Here is a 12,247-nt window from a genome sequence, read left to right as displayed (position 1 = left end):
ATTCCACAAACACTATTTTATTATTGGGAAATGCATCCCAAAATACTCTTTTTATTTTTAGATAGGGAGTCTGACACAAAAACTCAAAGAAATTGATTTTAAGAATTAGCTTAGATATAAAAGAATTCACATGAAAGCATTCTTTTACACATGATTTTGTTTAATATGTTAAAGAGTGTAATAAAGTACACAAAAATAAAAATAATATAGAGTGTGTGATATTACAATTTTAGAAATATGTAACTCTAAATAGGACATCCCATATAAGCAATAGAATAAACTAATCCATAGTTTGCTAGTGGGTTAAATTTTCAAGGATTGACATAGATGAATAAAAGTAGAAGTATATGGCTATATGCTAATCCATTGTTCGCTCAATAGCTCATATTTTGAGATATGCCCAAGCCCTGATTATTTCCATCATTTGAACTAAGTTAACTTGCATCATAACCTATTAAACATTGAGTTTCATAGAAATAGAAATAGAAATAGAAATAGAAATAAGAATATTCAATCATATATATCATGATGAAACCTCAGCATTTATAAATCATAGAAGTTCTACCATGTTTAATGAATAAAATAAGTGGTTTTAGAAATGAGGCATTAACTCGCGAGACAGAACAATCGTCAACATTCAACTTGAAGAATAAGTATGAAACAGTCACCAAAATTTATAACAATGACAATCCTTAATGTAGTCAACACAATAAGTATGAAACAGTCACCAAAAAGAAATGCACCTAAGCCATTGCAACCTTAACAGGCCAGGCCAGGCCAGGCACGCAACTGTATGAAGGCTGCTACAGACATCATGGCCAGCCTAATAGAAGAAGCCCAGTACTTTACCTCCAACATTTTTCCTCCGAGCTTCCTCATGATCCATGATACCAGCAGATGTAGTCAACACAATATAACCAAACTGCAACAAAAGTAATGAATAATGTTAAACCATTTTCCTAATCTTATTCTCAGACAAATGAATGTTTGACAACTAGAAAAGAACCAATGCAAAATGATATATCTAATCTTATACTTTGTGCTTAATGTACTACTAATCGTAATAGTCTATGGCTACAATAAAGAAAACATCGAGGCAACATGTTCTACCTGTCTTGATGGAAGGAGTCTAGCAGTCCAAGGCTCAATTTCTTTCACACCAACATCAAACCGAGGGCTAATAACACCACACTTGTTTAGCCTTCCGTTCAATTCAACCACAATCTTTCCGGACCTGTGGTCATCAACAAACTCGAACTCGCCTATGTATCCTGGAATGACATACACATAATGTTTAATGCATGCAAATAGGAAATAATTCAAATAAAGACTGATGCTGGAAAAATAGTCATACCATGCTTTTGCATGACCAAAAGAAACTTGACGATGACCTTTGATGAAGGCCTGATCATAACCTGACGTTTCCCCCTTTTTTCAGCATTGTACATGCTCTTGAGAGCATCATTCAGAACGCTGACTCTCACCATCTTGTGAAGCTGCCTTACCTGATTGAAGACAGCAGAAAAAACAAGTAGGCATAAAAATAATTTTATGATCCCGATTAGACGCACAAAATAATTGAGTTGACTATGTGCAATGCATTGCATCATTCGAGATAATGAGACAAAAGTTCCAGCCAAACTAAATAGTTTTGCATAGATGGTGTATCACGAATAAAACTATGGATATGTGCAACTAGAAAATGCATTCAACAGAAGGCAACTAATGCACAGTTCGATACACAAAGGATATGTGCAATAACATTTTAACAGACATAATTGCGGTAAGTTGCGCTGTGCCAGAATCATGTAAAATTCATAATTCAAAACCACAGCTGAAACTTTTATGTTCAGAGAGAAGATGCAACTATCAAAAAACAATTGCCATACATAAAACAAGCAAACCACACAACCTTGCCCACTTAAATATTTCAGAAAGCTTATGCCAAAATATTCCCAGCTTAGATATTTCAGATGATTCTCTAGACTGTAAAACATTTAACCAAGGACTCTAACCGGATACGATCAAGTATTACAAACTATCATCTTAAAGAAAAGGCATATATAGTTCACCACTCTGTTTAAATATTCGATTAAACACATGATAATCTGAAGCAAAATCGAATAGGAGTTAAACCTCAAGAAACCAAAACTTTGAAATATAGAATCTCCCCAAATATCGGACAACTACGATTACAATGACAAGCAGTTCATACCTTCACCCAAAACAAACGTCTACGTAATTGAAAACAAAAGATCGAACATTTAGCAACGAAATATTCAATTTACCACCACAATAAGTGAGCTGCGATAGAAATTAGCGCAATTAGCGATATAGATGACGAAGGATAACCTGGACGAGGAAGAGGGGGAAGTGGCCGCCGCAGCACCGGGCAAAGTTTCTTTTCTTCTGTTGAGAGCAGTGTTGTTTGTGGATTAGGGTTTGGGCTTATAAATGAATTTCGCTGTCAGTTTTCCTTTTCTTTTTCTATTTCGAGATTTACCAGAATACCCTTTATAATGCTTAGTCCATAGTTTTTGAAATCGGATTGGACTGGTAAGCACTAAAATGAAATACTAGTAGTATTACACAAAAAGATAAAAAAACTAGTGAACTGTAAAACACAATTCAATACATCATATGTAAAAAATATTAAATCTATAATCCATATCTATTATTGAGAAAATATATACTACTCCATAAAGTATTTATATCATCCAAATTTATTAACCCAAAATAAATAAGCCAATTACTATATCTTGTAGGGATAAGGAAAAGGAAATCGCTTATTTGAAAAGCACAGTACTTATTTTGACGCCAGGATATGTAAATTATGAGTACTCCATTTATTTTAATGTTTAAATTCGAAGAAGTCTGCACAAATTTATGGAACTCCAATCATTGGAAATTTATGTTTGAGATCGATCTATTCATCTAATGTTTCACAACAAAAGTACTCCCTCCGTCCCGCTTTAGCAGTCCCATTGACTTTTCTGCACTCGTTTTGTAAAAATGATAATAAATAGTTAAAGTGAAGAAATAATAAAGTAAAAAAGAGAATAATGTAGATAAGACTTTATTATTTCTCCACTTTTTTACTTTATTATTTCTCCACTTTAACTATTTATTATCATTTTTATAAAACGAGTGCAGAAAAGTCAATTGGACTCAAAAGTGGACTATGAGGGAGTATAATACTTCCTCTGTTTCTTTATAGTTGAGTCATTTTTCCATTTTGGGAAGTTTCTTCATAGTTGAATCATTTCAATATATGGTAACTTTTTTCTCTTTCTTACTTTACTCTCTCTTACTTTATTTTCTCTACTTTATTCACTTTATACTTTATTCTCTCTACCTTTTCCTCTCTCTTACTTTTTTATCTATTTATTTAACACACCCAACATTCATTTCTAAAACTCCGTGCCGAAAAGTTCTGCCTCAACTATGAAGAAACGGAGGGAGTATCATCTAATGTTCAAAATGCCGCCATCCATTGCTAGAATGAAAAAAAATTGTACAAGTATGTAAAATTATTCAAAGGTCCCAAACCGTAGATTCAGATTATGATTTATGCTATAAATGAATGACAAAATTTCATACTAGCCAAAAGAAATAAGATTGATGCATATTTATACTCAATAATTAAAGTTCAAACAATTGACAAAAATGATAAACGAAGTGAGAGATCAAATCAATTGAATTGGCCTGGGGTTCACACTGAGATTCCATTTGTTGTAGGGTGCAAACGAAGCACCGGTTTGCAGGTAAACATGTGGATCCGGTGCGAGTGAAAAATTCAACCGCAGAGCCTACTTTGTTAATCTGATGAGGTTATAGAGTTAATTATCGAAAACGATATAAATTTAAAGTAGTTGAAACCAACCACGCTGACGGTCATCACCACACATTGGAAATGTCACAACTGCGGAGCGCATATCTCTTCTTCTACAATCTCGCCCAAGCATTGGGATGGTATGATTCCTTCCCTCTACCTTCTCATTTCTCAATCTGACCCTTGTGTCCCAATTCACAGGGCTTTGTCTCTCTTCACAATTTTGAACAACTTGTCTTCCTCCAACTCAACCAATGCCGCCTTCTCTTCTGCCGGTGAACTAATCTGTAAGTGCCCACCAACAATTTTTTTTTTTTTTTTTTTTTTTTTTTTGCAGATTGGGAGTAATTATTTTCATGTGTTTCTGTTTTTGTTCTTGATTTTTGGTGTAAGGCATTTTGCAAAGTCTTGCCTTCTTGGAAGTTATTCATGGGGCTGTTGGTGAGTTATAGGTATTTTTAGTCACACCCAGTTTCACTGTTTTCTAAATTTTGGAATTTGAATATTTGAGGAATTGTGCCGAGTGGTGTGTTGCTTCCCTTGATGCAATGGGGAGGAAGGACTCACTTTTTGTTTGCTATTGTTCGTCGAATTTCAGAGGTTTGTGTTCTCGACTTTATAATGTTGTTTCTACATTAAAGTTTGCATAATTATCGATATAAACTGTTGAAAAAGTTTGGGCTTATGCAGTAATATTAGGTTAAAAGTTAAAACAGATGCCATAACGATAATTATTTCCTTTGTCACAAACCAATGTATTTCCCTTTTAGTACTCCCTCCATCCAACTTAATGTCTACATTCTTGAGTGGCACGAGATTTTAGGAAGAGTTGTTAGGTGGAATAGTAGAGGGAAAAAATTAGTTGAATATTAATGAGGAGAGAGAAGAGAGGAATTTATTTTAAAATATAGAAAGTGGATATCTTGAGTGAGACAAACTAAGAAGGAAAGATGGACATCTTGAATGAGACGAAGTGAGTATATTTTACTTTTGGGGATGAAAAATGACAGGAATTGCCATTTCTTTGATATAGGTGCAGGAACTACCGTCGGTCTTCATCACGTTTGTTGCTTGGGCTGTATCTGAGGTGAGTTGGGAGTTCTACTGATTCCTCATTTTGTTTATGTTAGTGAAATGAACTCAAAATTAACATGAGATCAAGATATGAATAGCTCTTTTATATGTCAGTAGTTCATCTTCTTGTTTCTGTATGAAATTGCTAATGCACTATACATACTGCAAGCAATAGTCAAGATTCTTGATGAGTGAAATGAAAAAGGTGTAATGTCTGGTTTGATAAAGGTATAACAATTTCACGCACCGAATGAAAACACCAGATATCTTCTCCCACCTGCATGTAGTTCGCAGACTTATAATGTTGAGTTGATTTCCCTATCCCAGCAATACAAGCTAATGTCATATTCTATGTTGAGTAGTATAAGCATAAATCTACTTCAGCCTTTATCTTATTTATATGCATTCACTTCTGTTTACTCATCTCACTGTTTCTATCACAAAAGTTAGCATGATTAGTATTTTGTGAACTTCAAATGAATCGAGAAAAAGGTTGCAGATTTCTGTTTCTGGTTGGCCTCACAAACCCAACGGTGTGCATTTCACGAGCCTGGTTCTAGAAGTTATGATACTTCTGTTTTGTGGTCAAGGAAAATTTATCTGATTAATAGTCCAAATCACGTTATGTCCTCCATTAGCTTTCTTGACGGTCATTTATGCTGCATATATAAGGCATTTTGCATCACGTCTCCTGATGTAGGTGATCAGGTACTCACATTATGCACTCTACTGCATCGGCAGTTCACCAAAATGGATCACTTTAATCAGGTACATGTTCTGATTAGCTTTTTGCAGGTTGAGGAAATACACTCCCCCATTTATTCTATGTAAATCTTTGCTTTGTTAGGTACAATGCATTCATAGTCTTGTACCCTATTGGAGTTTTTCCTGGTGAAAGTAAGCTTATTAACTACTTAGTTCTCATTCTAAACATTCAGTAGTACATGTATTTAATGTTGTGGTTTCACATATCTGGACTAAAATTGAGGGCCCATGGTTGCTGCAGTGTGGCTTATGTACCAAGCGCTTCCGTTCATAAAGAAGGAAAATCTATATGCAGATAGCCTTCCATTCAGCTACTACAACTTCGTGCTGGTATGTCTCACTTCCTCAAAAAGATGATTAATTCATAGATAGTATAGTTTCTTTACCAGAACCAGCCTAGTCAAAACTCATGATTGAACTCTTTGTGCAGCTTCTTCTTTTCTGCTATCCATTTTTGTGGTTGAAACTTTACCTTCACTTATTCAAGCAACGTCGATCCAAACTTGGAAAACAAGAAAAGAAGAAGCGGAGCTGAGAATAGATCGTTATTAATCAATCTGCTGCCTCAAAAAAGGTAGCTTTAGTGTTTATTTTCTCTTGCTTATCCTGACACTCAAACAGAGTGAATACGGTTGACAGTTTCAAGCGAACAAATAGATCGTTATAAATCCATTTGAATTTGTTGTTCTTAGTCCATTTAGGATATTACTAGCTAGTAGTATATCATTTGAATTTGTTGTTCCTAAATCATGTCATTGAAGAAAATTTTAGAAAACATAATCCCCACTGGAGATTTATTTTGCATTCACCCTTGATCACACATGATGATTGAATAAACAAGGAAAAAACTCGAGAATTGATTCCAAAGAAATAAGACAAGTGATAGCATACATGATAATACAAGACAGTTGGAGGAAAATGGAAACAACAGACACTGCACAAAGGGAAAAAAAGGTAAAGAGGAGAAATAAATTAGTAATCTGTGGTAGGGAGCTGGTCATGGGTGCTCTGGTTGATGAAGAGGAGCTCATAGACAAGAGCAGCGATGGCGGCGCCAGCCAAGGGGCCGAGCCAGTACACCCAGTGGCTGTTCCATGTCCAGCTGACAACAGCCGGGCCAAAGGAGACGGCCGGGTTCATGGAGGCGCCGTCGAATGCGCCTCCAGCAAGGATGTTGGCGCCCACAATGAGACCGATGGCGATGGGGGCAATGGTCCCGATGTCACCCTTCTTGGGGTCCACCGCGGTCGCGTACACGGTGTACACGAGGCCGAAGGTCATCACTATCTCGAAGATCACGGCATTCCACTCCGACACTCCGGATGAGAGCGCGAAAGCCGATGTCTCCTGCATTCATATGACCAACGATCAGAATCATATCGATGAATCAATTACAAATAATGAATAATGTGCTCACCAATCCACCGGTGGCGAAGTTGAGGAGCAAGCATGCGACAACGGATCCGAGCAATTGGGCGATCCAGTAGATGAGGCCTCGGAAGAGGGAGATGTGGCCGCCGATGAAGGCACCGAAGGTGACGGCAGGGTTGACGTGGCCGCCGGAGATGTTGGCGCCAACGGAGACCGCGACGAAGAGGGCGAATGCGTGGGCTATGGAGGCGGAGATGAGGCCGGCTGGGGTGGCTGCTCCGCCGTCTGTGAGTTTGGCTGTTGAGGGAAGGAAATTGAATAAGAAAAATTAGGTGGTGATGATGTATGATACTATATATTATACTATGTAGTAGTGTAAAGGGGATTAGTACCGAAAGCCATGCCGGAGCCTTGGCCGGCGAAGACGAAGATGAGCATGGAAATGAACTCAGCAATGGCGGCCTTGATGCCGTCGGGCTGGCTGGCCTCAGCCAGAGATCCGAGGGTGATTCTAGCCAGCGGCATTGTGTGATCTGATGCTTTGCTGTGATTCTAAATTATGGTTTTGTGGTGTATGTGATATGTGCATCCACTCTATTTATATATGCTCACTCTCTAAAACACCGCCTCCAATTTCTTCTCATCTTGCCACGTGTCATTTTCGTGGAGTGTAGTGATACTCCACATAACTGACTTTTATCAATTTGTTTTTTCTAAAATTCAAATATTCATTTAAAGATCAATACTCCTATTACAAAGTACTACATAAAAAGTAATTATTCTTACCTTTTTATCCCATCGTTCACAAACAAGAATGTTACTAAAAAAATACTCCATATCTAATTGTGGATTTGGTCTGAATATGTTTGGTCGTGAATTTAATCGTGAACTTACCGAGTAAAAGCAAAAAAAATAATAGCATAAGCCAAAAGTGTAGCCTCACTAGAGAAAAGTTTAGTTAAATATTAAACACACATTTAATCATTTATTATCCCCCATATACTAGGCTTTATTTATTGAATACCCTAAAAAACCATCACAATTTTAGCCGATCAGTTAATTGCTTGGTCAATCTCCTCATAACTAATTGAATTACTATAAGTTTAGCTTAATTAATCTATAGCTAATTAAACAGAAGAAAATTTCGAATTGAGGTTAAAACAATCGTTTTTGATTTGTATTTATAATACCAAACATCTCCTTACATTTTATTTTTGTTTAATATCTAATTCGTGCTCCAACCGAAAAAACCCCAATTTTATACTCCCTCCGTTTTTTAAAATAGCAACTATTTCCATTTTGGGATGTTATTTGAAAATAGAAACTTTAGAATTTTTCTATATTAGGACATAGACCCCACAATTCACTAACTCCACTTTCACTACTTTTTCTCTTCATCTCTATTACTTTACTCATTTTTCTTTTCCTTACTCTTACTTTACCAATTCTTCTCACTTACTTACCCATTGTGCATTAAAACTCGTGTCGTTTCAAAAGTTTCTATTTTGTTGAATGCGGAGGGAGTATGTCTCTATATGTTGCTATTTATGGTCAACCCAATCAAATGGATCCTTTGGGTTTTAGTTGACTTTTTATTTAGTTTTGCATATAAGGATAGCATTTGACAATAATGATTGGTTAAAGCATTACAGATTGGTAAAAAAAAGCACGAAACTGAAATTATCAGTGTGGGCTCAGTATTCACACGTTTGGGGGTATTCTTTTTACCGTATCAATCCATTTCTTAACTGAATGATACTATCGAGTATATGTAACATGCTAATAGGATAAAATGCTCCAATCACTTGAAATCTTAAACTATATATGCACGATCATCCATTATATACAATAATACACACAAGCACGATCATCCATTAAACTGCCACAAAATATATTATAGCCGACCATGAGGTGGGAAGGGTCCACAAATGATTGCTCATTGAGAGACTTACATATTGTAAATATATCCCCCAAAAAGAATAGTAAATGAGTATCTATTATTTTTCAAATTCTCCTGATTACTACCCGTCGCTGTCACCTTATAATAACTAAAACTTTTGCGATAATGTAGAATCTAGGCCTTGTGTGTGGTTCATTCCTTAAGCATGAGATCAGAGGTTCGATCCTTATTCATGTGAAAGGAGTAAATTATTTAGCTAATCCCATATTACTTGATTTCTTGTCTTTTGGCGGTTGACATGAGCAAACTATTTAGTCAGTCCTGTACCGTTTAATGCACTAGCAGTTGGAATGAGAGAAACAAAAAAAAGTTTTTCATATACATATACTCCCCCGTGTTTAAGAAATAGAAATATTTGAAACGATACAGATTTTAATGCACAATTGGTAAAGTAAGTGAGAAGAATTGGTAAAGTAAGAGAGATGAAAAGAAAAATAAGTAAAGTAAAAGATAGAGAGAAAACGTAGTGAAAATAGAGTTAGTCGACGCTTTGCGTACGCCGAGAATATCAATTTATTCAGAAAATTATAGGAAGGCAAAAAGAGGTTCTAGTGACGAAGGTCGTATGTATTTACAAAAAGGAAACAATAATGTCAATAAATTTACAAAAAACTTACGGCAACCCTTATAGCATCACCCACAAACAAAGCCGAGTGTGACACCAGACTTGTGGTCGGTTTTGGTTGGTCATTTTACTTAATTAATTCATTCCCAAAAAAAAACTACAATAAAATTGCAGCCACAAACCTTCTTTTATTTTCTTAATAGTAGTATTAATCTTTTAAAACTAAAGATAAACAATGAAAAGTCCATAACTAAAGTTCCTTTTAAAAAATGTTTTCGCCACTTATCTTGTGAGATGAACAACACACATCAACGTGTTTTTAAATATATTTTCCGTCTCGATTATGCTAAGATGCTTTTTTATTGCATGATGATTAATTATTTTTAATTCAACAAAGTAAGAAAGGAGCCTCTTGATAATGAGTTGTTCTTAGATTAGAATAATATATAGTCGGCGAATAGTGGAATTGGTTTATATGGTTATATAGTTTTCTCTAATTCTTTATCTTATCTCTTAATTATGTTTTTGGGCGGCTAAGACAAATTAAAGAGATTAGAGAGGCACAGTAGTGATAGTTTTATTTAAACAATAATATTCTCCTCTAACAAACCCGATAAATTTATAATTCTATCTTCCTAGCTGCTGAATATTTTTTCCTAGCTGCTGAATATTTTTAAGATGGATAGTGATAAAATGCAAACTTATATATTTTATAAATTTCAAAATTTTCAAGATTTTGATTTCAATACAATGTCAACGCAATGTCAATATGGTATCAACCGTTGACATTGTGTTGATATTTTCTGTTAATGTTATTTTGTCATCGGTTGACATTTTCTAACAGTCAACGCAGTGTCAATGTTAACACAAATCATAGTTTGAAGTTTTACAATTTTAGAATTTGCATTTGTAGCCTTAATTCCTTTTCTCTAATAAAGATACATCATGCCTAGTATACCATCACATTTTATCACATTATTAATATTGAAATACACTTTTCTAACCTTCTATTTATGAGTTGACTAAATCTGGGTTAACTGAAGATAAATTTGGGGTGAACAAAATATTTGTAATATGAAAGATTTGAATCAAGTTGAAATATTAAATTCGGTTAGGATTTTTTTAGATTTTCGGAATAGATCAAGTTTATTTTTCTTCGAAATTCGGATGATTCAGTTCGATTCAAATAAAGTGCCCATTTTTTCTTAAATAGCTTGGGTACTAGAATGTATTTTTTCTAGCCACCGTAAAATTTTGATCGTGTTTATTTTACTATGAATTAAAAAAGCTGTATGTTTATTAAATGATTGATAAAAACATGGTCAAACTGGTTTACATGTAAACTATTGGTTAGTGGACGAAGCCCGCCCCAGCCACCACCTAGTGGCTCGGGCGTGGCGTTAGCCACTATTGCGTTAGGGCATTCACAATGGGACGCCTTAAGCGACGCCCTATGCACCGCCACGTCAACATTTTATCCTCCTCCTATTCCACCTGCAGTGGGGCTGACTATAGCCCGTCCGAAGCGACGCCCTAAGCATTTTATTATTTTGTATTTATATTTTTATGTTTGCAAATGTAAATAAAAAACAACACAATTAAAGGGAAATTCTAATTTTACTTAATTAAAAAAAAGTTATAAAATAAGAAATAAAAAAAGCACTAAATACAAAAAAAGGAGGCTAGTCTAGAGAAGTCTCAACTTGCGGCTGAGGCCATCGATCATCCGCTGGATCCCGTCGATATGAGCCGGGTTGGTCGCCTGCATGAGGGCGGTGTGCGCGTCCAACAACGTCCGGTAGTCGGAGGAGGCCGCCAAATCCGCGTACGCATGGGCCGCGGTCGAAGTCGCGGACGGCGTCGAACTCGGGGTCGGCGACGGGGCCTGGTCAGACGGCGCGACGGAGGTTGATGTGGCCGTGCCCTTGCCCTTGGCAGCATTGACGCCAGGGGGACGCCGGGAGGACATTGGTGTGACGGAACTCTCATCCTCGAACACCGGACTGATGAGGTCCATCGGAGATGGACTCGGGGTCGGAGTAGTTCGTCATTCCCGGGGCGAACTCTTCACATACCTCCGTTGTAGGCAACTTCTGGGCTCGTGCCTTGGTCCGCTTCTTCTTGGTGGCGGACCCAGAAGCGGCGGCGGCGGAGGGGCGGTGTGGAGACGGTTCCATATCGGACAGCCCGTATGAGTCGGTGGAAAAGTCGGGATCGTACTCGGCGTTGGTGTCGAATGGCCGGTATTCGTCGGGTTCTGTACCCGGCCATCGTGCACCACCGAACATCGGACTATTCGGATAATCTCCGGAATCCATTTTGCTTGAAAATGTAGTGAATTTGATGAGAGTGAAGTGAGAAAAATGAAGTGTGAAAAATGAAGTGAAAGAGGAATATATATGTTTTGAAAATTTAATAAAATTAAAAAAAAAAAACTAAACCGCGTCGCATCGTTCGTCTCGTCCACAGTGGCGGACGATGCGACGGACGATGGGTATCCTCTGCGCATCGTCCGCGGGCGATGTATCGGGCGCGGACGATGGGTTACCCATCGTCCGCCCCATTGCGGATGCCCTTAGGCTAACGCGACGGACAAGAGGTCGGGCGCGGACTAGCACGGTTAGCTTATCGCTAGTCCACTATTATGTGGACAAGCGATCGGCTAGCCGATTTTTAATTT

The 12,247-nt window shown here is 37.0% G+C and overlaps 3 protein-coding genes across 3 annotated transcripts; 1 reads left to right on the top strand and 2 right to left on the bottom strand.

Annotated features, from left to right (window-relative positions):
- Positions 1-611: 611 nt before the first annotated feature.
- Positions 612-2,491, bottom strand: LOC125191377 (40S ribosomal protein S15a-like). Its single transcript, XM_048088923.1, has 4 exons — positions 2,353-2,491; positions 1,355-1,505; positions 1,111-1,271; positions 612-922 (listed from the first exon to the last, which is right to left on the bottom strand). The coding sequence occupies exons 2-4, from the start codon at positions 1,485-1,487 to the stop codon at positions 824-826; spliced, it is 393 nt and encodes a 130-aa protein (XP_047944880.1). The 5' UTR covers positions 1,488-1,505; positions 2,353-2,491; the 3' UTR covers positions 612-823.
- Positions 2,492-3,680: 1,189 nt separating this feature from the next.
- LOC125188975 (very-long-chain (3R)-3-hydroxyacyl-CoA dehydratase 2) lies at positions 3,681-6,362 on the top strand. The gene is made up of 9 exons (XM_048086110.1): positions 3,681-3,972; positions 4,034-4,119; positions 4,226-4,273; positions 4,344-4,432; positions 4,866-4,919; positions 5,607-5,674; positions 5,754-5,803; positions 5,913-6,001; positions 6,102-6,362. Exons 1-9 carry the CDS (start codon positions 3,914-3,916, stop codon positions 6,204-6,206), a joined length of 648 nt encoding a protein of 215 aa, XP_047942067.1. The 5' UTR covers positions 3,681-3,913; the 3' UTR covers positions 6,207-6,362.
- Positions 6,363-6,499: 137 nt separating this feature from the next.
- On the bottom strand, positions 6,500-7,606 carry LOC125188974 (probable aquaporin TIP1-2). The gene is made up of 3 exons (XM_048086109.1): positions 7,435-7,606; positions 7,089-7,339; positions 6,500-7,018 (listed from the first exon to the last, which is right to left on the bottom strand). Exons 1-3 carry the CDS (start codon positions 7,565-7,567, stop codon positions 6,644-6,646), a joined length of 759 nt encoding a protein of 252 aa, XP_047942066.1. The 5' UTR covers positions 7,568-7,606; the 3' UTR covers positions 6,500-6,643.
- Positions 7,607-12,247: the final 4,641 nt, after the last annotated feature.

This window comes from Salvia hispanica, chromosome 5 (assembly GCF_023119035.1).
Source record: "Salvia hispanica cultivar TCC Black 2014 chromosome 5, UniMelb_Shisp_WGS_1.0, whole genome shotgun sequence".
Taxonomy (NCBI): domain Eukaryota; kingdom Viridiplantae; phylum Streptophyta; class Magnoliopsida; order Lamiales; family Lamiaceae; genus Salvia; species Salvia hispanica.
This window is presented reverse-complemented; position numbering and strand designations above follow the sequence as displayed.